The sequence below is a fragment of the Canis lupus genome, chromosome 18 (genome assembly GCF_048164855.1).
Source record: "Canis lupus baileyi chromosome 18, mCanLup2.hap1, whole genome shotgun sequence".
In the NCBI taxonomy this organism is placed as follows: Eukaryota; Metazoa; Chordata; class Mammalia; order Carnivora; family Canidae; genus Canis; species Canis lupus.
The window spans coordinates 37,914,614-37,930,735 of NC_132855.1; the positions used below are offsets into that span (position 1 = coordinate 37,914,614).

At 37.7% G+C, this 16,122-nt stretch overlaps 1 protein-coding gene across 2 annotated transcripts in view; it reads left to right on the plus strand.

The window, feature by feature from the left end:
• COL28A1 (collagen type XXVIII alpha 1 chain) overlaps positions 1–16,122 on the plus strand; it is a 162,291-nt gene that overhangs the window by 11,969 nt on the left and 134,200 nt on the right. For both annotated transcript variants that reach the window (XM_072784046.1, XM_072784047.1), the window contains 5 exons: positions 910–966; positions 3,823–3,876; positions 6,524–6,565; positions 11,127–11,153; positions 15,418–15,462. In XM_072784046.1, coding sequence (XP_072640147.1) covers positions 910–966; positions 3,823–3,876; positions 6,524–6,565; positions 11,127–11,153; positions 15,418–15,462 — 225 coding nt within the window. The remainder of the gene's footprint in view (positions 1–909; positions 967–3,822; positions 3,877–6,523; positions 6,566–11,126; positions 11,154–15,417; positions 15,463–16,122) is intronic.

Sequence of the window (16,122 nt, forward strand, 5' to 3'; positions counted from 1 at the left end):
AGCACCACATTTCATCAAATGGTCAGATTCATCATGTACCATTGAAACAGGAAAGGACCCTGCCAATTAAACTATGATATAGTACTGTCTTATAGATTACAGTTCTTGATTTTATACTTATGGTAAGAGTCCCTCTAAATTTATTTAGATATAGATTTTTAAATCCTGTATTGCTTTTGTGCATACATATGAGGGACAATTGAGGCAAACTAAATTGGTTATTTCTAAAACATCTTTGCATTCAGAGTCTGAATCTTCTGAATCATTTTTTTGTCTCTGAGTCACTGATGCGCTTCTGCCCCACTGCAATATTGGCCTCTGAGCCATCAAAAATACTGGTGATGAAGCATTTCTTGAGTATGTGCCAGTTGTGTCTCTGGAGTTTTCTTCCATTTCACTCTAAGTTTTGAAGTTCGTGTGCAGAAAATAACAACTTCATTATGATCAGGCCTGATTCAATTAAGACTCATTCTGACTTTAAAATAAGGAGAAATGAATATTCTAGAATTGATAAAATATATCACATGTTTTCCTTTTGGACTAAAGGAGTAGTTGATATTTGTATATTATTGAGCTTTGATGTGCTGTAGAAAAGAGAAAAAGTAGAAATTTTAAAAATCCACTGAAAATGTTCATTTTCAATTTTCACTGGCAACTAGATGTTATACATATATTTTTGATGAAGGTCTATTTTATCTAACCATGGCAATGTTTAATAATACTTTATTAGCTAGCTGGCTTTTACTAGATCTGAGTTAGCCTAGAAGGATTGAAAAGAGAGAACAAAATCTTCATAAATTTGCAAGATAAAATTTCATCAAAGGAGTGTTCAATCTAGTTATGTACTGAATAAGATTGGAAATACTGTGTTTCATTGCGTGTTAATACTGGATTTCATTCTTGGTGCAGTGTGAACAGAAGATTTGTGAATGTGAGAAGGGGGATCCAGGTGACCCAGGGCCTCCTGTGAGTATGTTTCTACTCTGAACTGAGGGTCAAGTCAGAAAGCCCTAGTCATGATTACTCTGCTTGCCCTTGAAAACACCAGCGCTGTTTTGTGCTGGTGAAAAGCAGTTGTGTGCAAATAGCAGCAAACATGGAAATGCTGTTTCTTCCTTTTATTCCTAAAGGGATACATTCTGTCCTTAGAAATAAGCCTGGGATTTTGCTGACCTGAACTAAGGGCAGATTCAGTTTAAAATGATGAAGTTGTTCTCACAAAGGATGTCCCAGAGTCACTTCTGATGTGACAATTGGGGCCAGAATTTCTCAACACTGAAGTGAAAATACAGAAAAAGAGATCATACAAATCCTTGGGGCTTTAGGGACAGCTTTATCCTACTCCACCTAGAAACAAGTGATAGGGACTTCTCTGGAAGTCCCTTAACTGTTTTCACATGTATCCAAGAACAACACTGGGTGGCCTCTTAGGGTGGAAGCTGATCAGGAAGATTTAGGGATTAGAATGACTTCTGTGAAATAGAATTTGGCAATTGAAGGTTAAAGGCAGGATTTATTACAATGATTCAATGCTTGATAAAGTAATCCCAAAAGGATTGCTTCCTTTATATTCTGAGCTAACATCTGGTAGGTGCCATTTATGCACTGGGAAGGTATTTGCAACAACATCACAGTGACTGGATATACTGTACATATATCTGTATATATATACTGTATATATTTCTGTATATACTATATATACTATATACTGTACATATTTCTCTAACACATATCATCAGCATCATGCATCTATGCTGTTCATTTAGTATTCCATTTACTTATGTGGTTTCAAATCTTAGAGGTCAAAAGTCCAGTGGATATATTTCAAAAAATGCATCACTACAGTTTTTAAACAATTGCTTGTATTTGGGTACGGAGAGGAGAATGTGTACTATAAATTTCTTAGATTATGCCACATTTTCTCTTGAGACTTGAGTCCAAAGACTATTTTCTTTCTTTCTTTCTTTCTTTCTTTCTTTCTTTCTTTCTTTCTTTCTTTCTTTCTTTCTTTCTTTCTTTCTTTCTTTCTTTCTTCTTTCTTTCCTTCCTTCCTTCCTTCCTTCCTTCCTTCCTTCCTTCCTTCCTTCCTTTCTTTCTTTCTTCCTTCCTTCCTTTCTTTTTCTTTCTTTCTTTTTTCTTTCTTTCTTTCTTTCTTTCTTTCTTTCTTTCTTTCTTTCAGATTTTTAAAGATTTTATGTATTTATTTATTTGAGACAGAGAGAGAAGGAATGAGCACAAATGGGGGGTGGGGGAAGTAGCAGAGGGAGAGGGAGAAGTGGACTCCCTCAGAGCTGGGAACTTGATGCAGGACTGGATCCTAGGACCCTGTAATTGTGACCTGAGCTGAAGGCGGATGCTTAACCGACTGAGCCACCCAGATGCCCTATACTTTCTCAAATCATTCTACCAGTCAAGGCATTAGAAAGCAGGAATATTTGTCTTCTTCTTCTTCTTCTTTTTTTCTAAAATGTAAGTTAGATACATTATAGGACAATGTGGCAGCCAGTAGAAGTTGATTTTGGCCAAAGTAAAAGTTTTAACATTCTCCTCCTCCTCCTCCTCCTCCTCCTCCTCCTCCTCCTCCTCCTCTTCTTCTTCTTCTTCTTCTTCTTCTTCTTCTTCTTCTTCTTCTTCTTCTTCTTCTTCTTCTTTTTCTTCTTCTTCTTTTAATCTTTTTATCCATGAGAGACACAGAGAGAGAAAGGCAGAGACATAGGCAGAGGGAGAAGCAGGCCCCCTGCAAGGATCCCGATGCAGGACCCAATCCTGGACCCCGGGATCATGCCCTGAGCCAAAGGCAGATGCTCAACCACTGAGACACTCAGATGTCCCTAACATTCCCTTCTTTTAAAGTCTTAGTTTATATTTATTACACCAAGAAATTGCTATGGGGCAGATTTACTTGGGTTATTCATTTATAGTTTAGAATGAACAGTAAGAAAATTTACAGTTGCTGAGCTAAACTGACAATTTCAGTCACTTAACATTGTTGGAGATTAATTTACCATTTTTTGAACTTATATCCTTTTAAAAGATTTTATTTTCTTATTCTAAAGAGAGGGGGAGAGTGCAAGCAAGGGGAGGGGCAGAGATGGAGAGAGAATCTTAAGCAGATTCCCCAGTGAATGTGAAGCCCAACACAGAGCTCAATCTCAGGACCCCGAAATCCTGACCTGAGCCAAAATCAGGAGTTAGTTGCTTAAATGACTGAGCCAGCCAGATGCCCTACCCGTGTTGTTTTTTTTTAATTGAAGAATAGTTGACAAACAATTTTATATTAGTTTTAGGTTAAACATATTTATTCAATAAGTTTATACATTATGCTGTGTTCACCACAAGTGGAACCACCATCTGTCACCATATAGTGCTATTATAATACCATTGACTATATTCCCTATGCTGTACCATACACTGTTTTAATAGTGATAGACATAAAACTACACTATTTAGCATTTACTGAGTGTTCCTAAAACCAATTCTCAGAAAAGCTAGTTTTTTGGTGGCTTGAGAATAGAAAACATAACACCTTTCTGGAACAGGATTGGAACACTGTCTTCTCTCATCTTTGAGATGATCCCTTGGATAGCAGGCAGAGAGAGACGTTATCTTCTTTTGAGCAAATCTAGAGAATCTACTTATTCAAGACAATACAGTCTTCCTGGTGTGTAGTGAAGGAGAGAATACAGTTGAATCTCTGCTTGGCAGGTTTTTGTTTACAGTCTTCATTCCTGTTATGGGATGAAGTTGATCAGAAATTATTATAATGTGTAAAAAACTAATAGGATGTGTGCTCAATATAATCTTTTTTCCCTTTGCCTTCAGGGTACACATGGAAACCCAGGTATCAAAGGTGAGCGAGGACCGAAAGGAAATCCGGTAAATGAATAAACAACTTTCCTTATAAACCAATGTATCTCTTCCTAGATTTATTTAAAGAATGAAAATGAAGAAAACAAAGAGCATTATAGTGTATGTCAATGCCAAAAATATGATGATTTCTGTGAAAACTACAGGATGCTTATGTCCTGTATTATCTATCTGATTTGTGCTAGCTAGCACTTGCAAGTTCTAAGTAATATATGTCCATTTTAGTCAATAAGTCTAGGAAACCTAGGAATACTGAACAAATTGAAATTTGTACTTACATAATGGTGGCCCAAATTAATTACTACAATGTTTCATGAATTACTAATATGTGTTCCATTTCAGATTGGCATTGACACTTAGGTTTTTTATGGATCCATTTTATAGATAACTGACCTATGACCTATTTTTACAGTCTAAAAATAGACTGACAATTTCAGTCACTTAATATTGTTGAGAAATTGCTATGGGGCAGATTTACTTGGGTTATTCATTTATAGTTTAGAATGAACAGTAAGAAAATTTACAGTTGCTGAGCTAAACTGACAATTTCAGTCACTTAATATTGTTGGAGATTAATTTACCATTTTTTGAACTTATATCCTTTTAAAAGATTTTATTTTCTTATTCTAAAGAGAGGGGGAGAGTGCAAGCAAGGGGAGGGGCAGAGATGGAGAGAGAATCTTAAGCAGATTCCCCAGTGAATGGTCACTGGGTCATAGGTCATAATAGAAAAAACAATTATCTCCTATGCCCAGACCATCTTCAGGCACTTCCACAATTCTTTTCTTTGTGTACCCATAAAAAAACCTCTAGATTAATACAATGGAATATTACTCAGCCATCAGAAAGGATGAATATCTACCATTCATATCAATATGGATGGAACTGGAGGGTATTATGCTGAGTAAAATGAGTCAATAGAAAAAAAAATAAGTAAATAAACCAAAATGAGTCAATAGGAGAAAGATATAATTACCATATAGGGTCACTCATATGTGGTATATAAGAAATAGTGAAAAGAATCATAGAGAAAGGAGGGGAACTAAGTGGGAAAAATTAGAGAGGAAGACAAACCATGAGAGACTCCTAACTCTGGGAAACAAAGGGTTGCAGAAGGGGAGGTGGGTAGAGGGATAGGGTAAGTGGGTGATGGATACTAGGGAGGGCACTTGACGAAATGAGCACTGGGTTTTATAATCTATGTTGGTAAATTGAAGTTAAATTAGAAAAAATTCTAGATAAATTTGTAAAAATCAGATATATTTCAGATGACGATCTTCCAAGTTCAAGAGTGACCAAAAGGATCACAGGAGAGAGATATGACTATGTGGAAATTCATGGCAAAATTCTATATAATGAAAAATAATGATTAAAATAAAGAGGAAAAGAGGGAAATATTTATATGAAATACAGTGGATATTGGGATATTGGGTTAATTTCTATAGTATATACAGATTTTATAAAATGGTTGAGAAAAGATCAAGCCACTAATAATTAATTGATCAACAGACTCAATTTTCAGGAGAGGAAACAAAATCAGTAAATAAAGAAATAAAAAAAATTTAATTTCACTAGATAATGAATGAAATTTAGATAAAGACAATGAGGTACCCTCAAATACTAATTATTCACATTTTAGAAACTTTGTAGTCCAGGGTTGTTGTGTTCTTTTTTTGCATGGTGGCGGGGACCAGTTTTCTAGTTCACATAGTTGGGGTTTGGGGGTTTTTGGGTATTTCAGATCTTAAAAAGCATGTTTTTTGTAGCAGTTAACACAGCAATATTAAGATAATGATAACTAGTTATAACAATAAAGTGGTGAAACTGGTTTGCTCTGCATTGCAAACATAACTTGGTGCGAACATTTTGGAAAGCAATTAGACATTGCATGAGAAGTATTAAAATATTCAAATTTTAACCCAATAACTTATTTTCTGAAACTATTTTTAGAGAGGTAATGAAAAATATAATGAGTTAGGTGCATGAAAGTATTTTTAGATGCATGAAAGTCCATTGCTTACCTGGAAAAGGAAAGGAATTTGATACATCCTTAGGTGTCTTTAAATACAAGCGCACACAACCCTACATACTCGTTATGTAGGTCCAAACTGATGCCATCATGGCTTCTTTTTGTTTTGTTAAATACCTGTCTTTTTTTTTTTTTTTTTTTTTTTGTTAAATACCTGTCTGAAATCTATGTTTACATTTCATTTATTTGGCTTGTAATTTTGTGCCACATAATATATTTTCCTAAGTCTTGCTGAAATCAAGCAATTACTCTTAAGGACATTTTGGAAAACATTCCAAAGCCCCTTGGAGCAAAGCCAGAATGGCTGGCTCCAGTTGGGTACAATGCTGTATTTGAGAACAACGTCTGTGTTGTTAAGCTGGGATGCAAAACTCGGCCTAAGCTGTGCAACTATACCTGGATCCTGCACCCTGTGCATCTGGCTTCACTCCAAAGGGCAAAGGCTATCTGACCTGCTATTTTCTTCCCCAGATTGCATGGTGAAAATGTCAGTGGTAAAGGTCAAAGATTTTTTTCCCCATTCGGTTAACCTGTTAATCTGGGAATTCTGAATAATGCATTTTATTGAGCAATCAGTTCCTCTGCAGGGTTGTGGAATTTTGACTGATTTTTTGTTGTTTGTCACAGGGTGATGCTCAAAAAGGGGAACCTGGAAAAAGAGGCCCAGGGGTATGTATACAAGTGGAATGCCTTCCCAAGAAAGTAATCCAGGATGCTAAGATCCTGTCAGTGATCATTGTGACCTCTGTAGTGCAAGGGAAGAAATGATTTATATATACATATGCTCCTGATGGCTCAGACAGGCAGACAGATAGGGCTTTAGAAGTGGAAATGTGGGGAGAAAATACTCTGCTCAACAGAAGTGATGATGGGGCCGGGTAGTCAACTACATGACATTCTCTGATACTTAAGTAAGATTTGTGGAAGACTCAAATAAGAAAAATATTTTGCTTTGCTTCTTGTTTTTCTTTTTCTTTTTTCCAATAAAGAATGAGTTTAAAAATCTGGGAGCATAGAACTATATAACCTAAACTGCACTTTTGTAAATTTGATCTACAGACAAAAAAAAAAAAAAAGTTTTCATTCTAGTTGATTTGTTATTTCTAAAATTAGAAGATGTTAGAGATTGTCTGAGAAATAATCACTGTAAATTTCTTCTCTTGCATTTTCTGGGGAGTTGCAGTAAAATAGCAAAGAGCAGATAAGTGTGAACAGTTAATTTTAAAAAAAGGCCATGCCACATTTCTCCTCCTGGCTTGTCCCCTTGGCAAAAGCCCAGTAGGCAGGCCCAGAGGTTTTAAAAACTGATCTCTTGGTGTTTTTAATCAACTTTATGAACAGTGGGAATGCATTCAGAAATGTGTGTTATTCATTTAGGAAATATTTCTTAGGTGTCTTCTACTTATAAAGCATATTACTGTGTGAAAATAAAATTAAGACAAATTATATTTTTTGAGAAGTGTGTTATAGGAGAGATTAAGATATTTAGAATAGCTACGGTATTAGTTGCCAGAAGTGAGGGAGGGATGGCAAAATGGGTGAAGTGGAGTAGGAGGTATATGTATCCAGTTTTAAAGTGAATAAGTCATGAGGATAAAAGGATAAGAGGTACAGCATAAGGAACAGTCAATGGTATTATATGTAGTGTTTTATGGTGCCAGATGGTAGCTACTCTTGTGGTGAAGGTAGCATAATGTATAGAGAAATCAAATCACTATGTTGTAGACCTGAAACTAATGTAATATTGTGTGTCGCTTATACTTTAATTTTAAAAAATTGCTGCACCATGAAGCAGAATGTCAAAATATTGTAAAATTTGCATGCACAAATTACTGTGGGCACTCAGAGGATATTGAAGCCAGGGTAGGTTTTACAGAATGACTCCTGGAGACAGGAAAGGACAGAATGGAAAGGTGCAAGGGTACAGGCATTCCAAGTGGAGGGTGCCAAGACCTGCAGTTGGAGGGAAGGCCATGTGCTGGAAAATAGTGAGAGACTCCTGTTGCCAGCCACAGTGTAAAGGTCAGAGTGAGTGCTCCCTGCTCTGCTAGGTGAGAGATTTAGATTTTAGATGAAGCGTACAACCCAAGAGCTATGTACTTGGGAGATTAATCTGGCATGACTGAAAAGGAGAAACTGAAGTGGGGATACACAGAAGGAAGGGGCACGGAGAAGGTTTTCTATTACAGTTTATATGAGAACAGGGACACTGGCTAGAGCTGCTCTGGACAATATGGAAGCCACTATCCATACGTGCTTACTGAACGGCTGGAACACGGCAGGCCTGAATTGAGGTGTGCTGTAGGAGTAAAATACACAATGAATTTTGATGACTTAGTACCAAAGAAAACATAAAATATCTCATTAATAACTTTTATATTGGTCACATGTGGATGACTATTTCACACCTACCGGGATCGGTAAAATTTTATTTATTTATTTATTTATTTATTTATTTATTTATTTATTTATTTATTTATTTTAGAGAGAGTTCATATGCATACAAGATGGGGTATGTGGGGAAGCAGGAGCAGAGGGAGAGGGAGAGAGGGAATCCAAAGCGGAGATGCAGGGCTCAATCTCGCAACCCTGAGATCATGGCCTGACCTGAAATCAGGAGTCAGACATTTAACTGACTGAGCCACCCAGGCACCCCTCAGTGAAACATATTATTAAAAATTAATTTTGCCTGTTTATCGTTGCTTTTTAAATGTGGCTATAGGGAATTAAATTACATATGTAGCTCACATTCTATTGGACAGAATTGGGCCACAGTGATAGTAGAGTAGAAAAGAAGAGAACACTGTGAGAATCATGAAAAGGCTGTGGGGGGATCCCTGGGTGGCGCAGTGGTTTAGCGCCTGCCTTTGGCCCAGGGCACGATCCTGGAGACCCGGGATCGAGTCCCACGTCGGGCTCCCGGTGCATGGAGCCTGCTTCTCCCTCTGCCTCTCTCTCTCTCTCTCTCTCTCTCTGTGACTATCATAAATAAATAAAAAAAAAAAATTAAAAAAAAAAAAAAAGGCTGTGGGGACTGACTCTAACTCATATATTCAACAAATATTTATTGAGCATGTACTTATATGCTAGGCCTTTCTTTAGATTCTGGGAATACAGGAGTGAGCAAGACACAGTCCCTGTTTCATAGAATGTTCTAGCAGGGGGCACAATAAACAGGCAAACAAATGAGATTTCATCAGCGAGATTTGTTCTGGAAACATAAAACAAGGTCATGAGGGTGTTCTAGGCAGGAAGAGCAATAGTATAAAGACTCTTGAGTAGGAATAAGCTTGGTAGGCTGCAGAAATGGAAAGAAAGCCAGAACTTGGCAAAGAGTGGTGGTGGACAGGTTATTGATATCGGCGGGGTAGATGAAGGCTCTGCTGGCAGGGGTAGGGAGGATGGATTTAAAACTAAATGCAGTGAAAGTTGGTGGAGAATTTTAACTGGTTAGATTAAAGGAATGTAAGGGGTAAGTAGAGAGAAAAGATAATTATAAACTTTTGATTCTGTGTAATTTGAAATATGATGGTACCATTAATAGAAACAAGAAAGTCAGAAACAAATTTGGCAGACTGATGAGTGCAGTTTTGGATATTTTAAATCTGAATAGTTTAAAACTAGTAATTAAGATGTCCTGATAGGAAGGAAGGAAGGAAGCTGATAGCACCCAAACAATACATTGACCAGGGACTCCTGGGTAGCCAGCAGTTGAGTGTCTGCCTTCAGCTCAGGGCGTGATCCTGGAGTTCTGGGATCGAGTCCCACATTGGGCTCCCTGCATGGAGCCTGCTTCTCCCTCTGCCTGTGTTTCTGCCTCTTTCTTTCTGTGTCTCTCATGAATAAATAAATAAAATTGTAAAAAAAAAAAAAAAAATACATTGACCAGAGATTTCAGAAGAAAAACAGGGCGGTGGGGGGCGGGGGGAAGAGTATACTATAAAAAGTAAGATTTCTATTCATAAGCTATGTTTGCTCCTTCATAAATATAGTCTATACTCTTTTAACATTAAAAAATGACAGAATTTGAATATGGTTGTGTGCTGTAAGGGGCGGAGAACACTCTCAAATTCCTGAGATTGGAAGTCCAGAATTTTTTAGTGCTAAAAACATGAATTGTTTTCATAAAGAATCCCAATTTGTCTATAATGCAGCCTTTAATTTTAAGCACAAGATTAAAACTTAAACTCTATGCAAATAAATATTTCTAAGACGAATTAAATTATAGTGTAACAATATTTTTTACTGTAGTTCTATTTTTATATTCAATTTCTCAGTGACCGCTCATTTGGAGAGAAGTATTATTTCCTTCCTGAAGTTTTCCTTTTTTGCCTTTTGTAAGAAAAGTCATACAAAACAAAATTGTGTAGCCTGACACATGTAACTGTGATAATAGCTTGTTTATTCTATTGGTTTCTCCAGCTTACTTAGAATATGTCTTACAATTCTATTTTCATCCTTGAAAGCTATTGTATGAAGACATGAAATCCTATTTGAAAAAGCCTTGCTGTTGCTTAAAGTTGGTAATTTTCTGGTTCACTTAATACTCAGTAGTATATTACTTAGAGGGCTCATGGGCAGGGATGCCTTGCAGAAGGCCCAGCAGGGTTCCCAACGGGTACCCCAGAGAGGAACAGAGGCACTGGCCCCTAGTTAGTTAGCAAGAGAAAAAATACAGGAACTCAAAGGTCACTGTCTCATTAATGGTGATAAAGGAACCAACCTTTCATTTCGTTGATGTTCTATATTCCAGCCCAAATTTGAAAGGAGGAATGGATATAAATATTTACATACGCCGGAAAGGCCATTATTTTTTTTAAAGTCAATTTCTCTAACAGTCTCTGTGAAACATTCTCAGCTGGGATGGTTCATCGTTTAAAAGTCAATATCACCATTCTGAAAGGAGCATTATAGGTTATCCCTTCTGCAACAAGTTTCGGTGTATGGTCCTTCCTTGAGCTTTGGGCCAAAGTAAGGAATTGGGTTTAAAAAAATATGTGGAACCGAGAATAGAAAGTAATTAAGGGAAAAGCACGTTCTTCTCTTCTCCGGAGTAAATGCACATTCCCTAGGCTCAAAGAGGAGTAAGATAGCTTATATTTCCGTATGTGATCTTAGTTCCTTGACTGTACAGATGTGTTTTGTTATACTCCATAAATGAAAAACATCAAATACTTCCTCCAGTAATGTCTCCTAATATAGTTTACTCTTTCTTTCTTTTTTTAACTAGGGAATTCCTGGGTACAAGGGTGAGAAGGTAAGTTGGTAACAATGAATGGGAAGACCAGGCAGAAAGAAAAGAAACAGAACTGTATTTGTGTACTTAAAAAAAGTTTGTTTCTTTTACTTTTGTAAATCTGGGTTCCCTAAGTATACTCTTAACTGTTAACATGAAACAATAATAGAACTTAAGATACAGGACATGTAAGGGATAAATGGCACCCTAAGATCCCTGAGAATAGGATCCAGCCTCTCAGCTCTGCAAACATGAGGACCCCAACTTAACAGCTAGGTAGCAGATATCCAGACTAAAAGTGTTTACGTACAAATGGACACAGCAACATTGCAGTTAGGTTTCTCCCTTGGCCCTTCACTTCCTATAAAACATAGACACTGAACTGTCTCATGGAAGCAAGAGGATTTATCCTGGGTGAAGCACTAAGGAACCACTTTATTTCATATAGTCAGGTGTCTGGGTAGAGTTTGCATTGGGGACAAACAAACAAAAGTTATAGGCTCATAGATTATTTATGATTCTTTGCAAATTACAAGTTATCAAGCTGGATGAGGGGTGTTAAGAACCTTTGAGAGTGTTCAATGGTCCATTCATAGGTTTATGCCACTGTTCTCTCTGCTAGCAGATTATCTATCTGAAAGCAAAGCATGTTCCTCTCATTCAATCTGTCTGCAACCCTCAGATCTGGGCAAGAGGTCTTGGTTTGGGTCTCCTCTGGCCCAATCCCCATTAGAGTCAGAAAGTTGCGGGGCAAGGGGCTTGTGCCCCCTTAAAACTTGACCTTGCTTTGGGTAACCAAGACCCCAGAAATCCCTACAAAATGGCCTGAGCCTGCTTTGCAGGCAGATGCAAACATCTTTCCTATGTCCATCTTTTCCCTAGGCCTATGTGGAAACAAAATGCAAGTTGTTTGTTGAAGCTGGAGGGGGCCCTGGTAGGAGCTTTGTTGTACAGCCTGATGCACCTTCGTGTGTATCTGTTCCTCCTGTTGTGGAAGGAACCAGAAGTAGGGAGGAGTCAAGAGGGAGCAGGGCTGTCAGCTGTGGGCGTGGGGCTGTACTTCCACATGGACCTCTGAGGAATGCCAAAATTCTTTCATTTTTTATTCCTTTTTTTTAATTTATTTTTTTAAATTTTTATTTATTTACGATAGTCACACACACACACACACACACACACACACAGAGAGAGAGAGAGAGAGAGAGAGAGAGAGAGAGGCAGAGACACAGGCAGAGGGAGAAGCAGGCTCCATGCACCGGGAGCCCGACGTGGGATTCAATCCCGGGTCTCCAGGATCGCGCCCTGAGCCAAAGGCAGGCACTAAACCGCTGCGCCACCCAGGGATCCCTCATTTTCTATTCCTTTTGAAGCTGTGCTTGTCGGAAAAGGAAGCTAGAACATTACTAGGTTATTATCTTAATTTATAACTTTCAACTATTTAGATACATGGTCCTGCATATATATATTAGAGGTGAGTCAGCATACAGGCAATAAACATATTCCCAATCACAGGAAATGTTAGGTGTCTCTTTCTTCATCCACATAAAACTAGATTAATGTAGGCTTCCTTAAGTTACAGCGTGGTTGGAGAATCAAATGGAATTATGGAAGTGACAATTATAAATTTTTTGCTGGTCTAAAAAGGTAAGGTGCTATTATGAAGAGCCAGTGAGCAAATGATAATATGGGAAAGCTAAGAGTGTTTCATGATTGTAAAATTGTCCCATATATAGTTGAAGAAAATTATCCAGACCCTCCATCTTGATTTATAATATGAACTACTCATGAACACTATATATACATTTATACACACATACATATTCATATATATTTATATATAGTATGTATATATATGAAAGACTCATTTAAACTTCTGGGGAATTATAGAATCACTGGTGAAGTTCTCATTTGGAAAATACAAGCTGTCAGAGTAAAGTGACCCTGAACCATTGACATTCAAACTAGAATTTCACCAAGAACAGCAGCATCAGATATTAGAGGCTGGGAACAGAGCTAATCTGTTCATAGCTTTCTGAAGAACTTGGTTTCTGAAACTGTGTAATTGTGGCCATTCCACAGGGATTAACTGAGCCCACCAAAAAAGAAACCGCCTTTGCAGAGGCAAATAACATGAGTACAATATTTTCATTGATGGAAGTCTGCCCCCAAAACAAATGCTGTTCCTCAGGACCCTATAGCTAACAAATCTGTCTGGACAAATGGAATGTGAACTCTGGCCAAAAGAATTTTGAGTGTATTTAGGGCACTTTTCTGTTTTATATTTTGGTGGCTGACTCATTTTATTCCCATCCAACATTATTAAATTAATTGCTTTCTAATTGATTCTTCAAGAGTGATTTTTTCCATTTTTATTCAGAAGTAAATGTTCAATTTGTTCTAAGTAAAAGCTCAGTTTTTCCCTGGGTCAGTTTGACTCAGTTTGATGTGGAGAGAGAACAGATTGCTTTTGAACAGAGGCATAGCTGGATCTAGGAATTGTACCTCCCTCTTTCCTGTTCCTGATGCCAGCAACACCCCATGTGGTACCATGGTTAGTGGAGAGTAACTTGCAGACCATGGCGGTGTGCCTTCTTCAGCTTTGGATGGTTGATAAACATGGACTTGCGAATCTAACAGACTCAATGGGCAAGCTGTTTAATCTCTCCAAACCTTCGTTTCCTCTCTCTCTCTCTCTCTCATTCTAATCTGTTGTGAAGATTAGCAGTAATGTAAAATCTTTGGATTTTATATCCATGATTGGTGGTTACAATAGTTATTTACCTCCTTAGAGTAGTGCTATTCAAAGTGCGATCTGCCCACTGGCTGTCAGTCTGTGAACTGTTGGTTTTTTGTGATGAGATAAAGCTTGTATTAGAATACAAATCCACTATATCACTACATACACTGTTTAGTCGACATTCATTTCTCACAGCATATCTTCTTTAATGAAGGAGGCAGGGCACTGATGTTCATCGTAGTGCATATTTCTTTTGTCACTGTGCAGTGGCACTTTGAGTAGCATGCCTTACAGCACATGGAAGATAAAGCGGCAGCAGAAACACACACTCATAGTGAGGGCACTGGACTAGGAGTCATTGGCTAGCATGTACATTTAAGTAACTCATTTAACCTCTCCAGTTGAGCTGCCATATCTTAAAAGTATGAATTGCTTTTAGGCAGCATAGTCAGTATTGCAGTAGTGTTGGATAGTATGGTTATGGATAGTAGCTACAAGGTGGTGAGCACAACATAACTTAGAGGTTGAATCACTATATCGCACACCTGAAACTAATGTAACACTGTGTGTCAGACATGCTCAAATAAAACTTAAAGGAATTGCTTTGAGGTTCAAAAAAAAAAATATGAAAGCACTTGAAAATTCTAACTAGTAATTTTTCTAATTGTCTTTGATACCTTTTAGTTCTAATTATTCAAAGTCTTAGAAGTCTGATACAATGGATTAGTATTCAGAGATCCCAATTCTCATTATACACGAGCAAGTTACTTAACCTTTTGAATCACAAATTCTCAGTTTGTGAAATTGGGCTAATAATATCTATGTCAGACAGTTAACGTCAGCCTAACTGAGATAACATCTGCAAAATAACATTGATCATAAACTGTAAAGCATAATTTAAATGTTAGTTCTTTTTTCATTAATATTCCAGGAAAGGCAGGACAGGAGAATGTGATGATGGGAAATGACAGAGTGTGCTTGCCACCATGCCCATTCCCAGCAAGTCTTGCTAATTCTTCATGGCTCCTTTCCCTAGCAAGCCATGGCATGGTCTCAGGATCTTTTTCTTACTACTAATTGATCAAAGCTGGTACTCAGGACGGAGTATGGTGTTGTGGAAAAGATAGAGAACATGAGTCTGAGCTGCTTGATAAAGGGAAATTATCTTGTTGAGCTTAAGTTTTCTCATCTATAAAATAAAATTGTAAAACTGATCTCATGGAGTTGTGATGTGGATTCAATTAAATCACATACAGAAAGAGCGTATGATAGGTGCTCAGTAAACCTTAGTTTCTTTCCTTTTAATTTCATCCACCTCTCAACAATGTTAAACCTCACTAGGTGGTATCACTGATTTAATTCTGTCAAGTCAAGGATGACTCATGGATAAAATTTTTCGGAGTGCAATACCCAGATAATCCACAGGATTGACGGTAAACTTCTATATAACCCTTCAGAGTGCTTATGCTGTAAGAAATCTTTTTAAAAAATCCTAACCCCGAATGACTGCATATGTCTTCTTACTTATTTTATTTATTTATTTTTCAGGGGGAAAATGGAGAATGTGGCAAACCAGGAATAAAAGGTGACAAAGTAAGGAACATGTTTTTAAAATGCTAACAGCTGTGATCCCTTTGGGGCTAAGTTTCCTTAAGAAGAAATTCCTGAAATGCATTACCTTCCTCTCGCTACTGGAGTTGGAAAGTCATTGGCTCCATTTTCACATCTATAAAACATGAAGCAGAAAACAAAGCCATACCTAACTTTAGTGAATGGAGACCCCGCATGCCTTTCCCATGGACCTTAAAGACCTTGCTTAGTGGCACCAAACCTTTGAGGCCAGGCCTCCAGAATGTTACAGTGAAAAAAATAATTTAACCCGCAAAGTCAATTCCAGCTCCAATTGGGTCAAAGTGGAATTGTTTTTCAGATGTAAACACTGACTGTAAGCACTTTCCAAAACGGAGTAAAGAACTCCATGGAATAAGTTAAGGACGCAGTTATAAATAATGTGGCAGAACTGGTATAGGCGAGAGTTTGGCATTTTGTTTTTTTTTTTTTTTTTTTTTAAAGATTTTATTTATTTATTCATGACAGTCACACAGAGAGAGAGAGAGAGGCAGAGACACAGGCAGAGGGAGAAGCAGGCTCCATGCACCGGGAGCCCGATGTGGGATTCGATCCCGGGTCTCCAGGATCGCGCCCTGGGCCAAAGGCAGGCGCCAAACCGCTGCGCCACCCAGGGATCCCAGA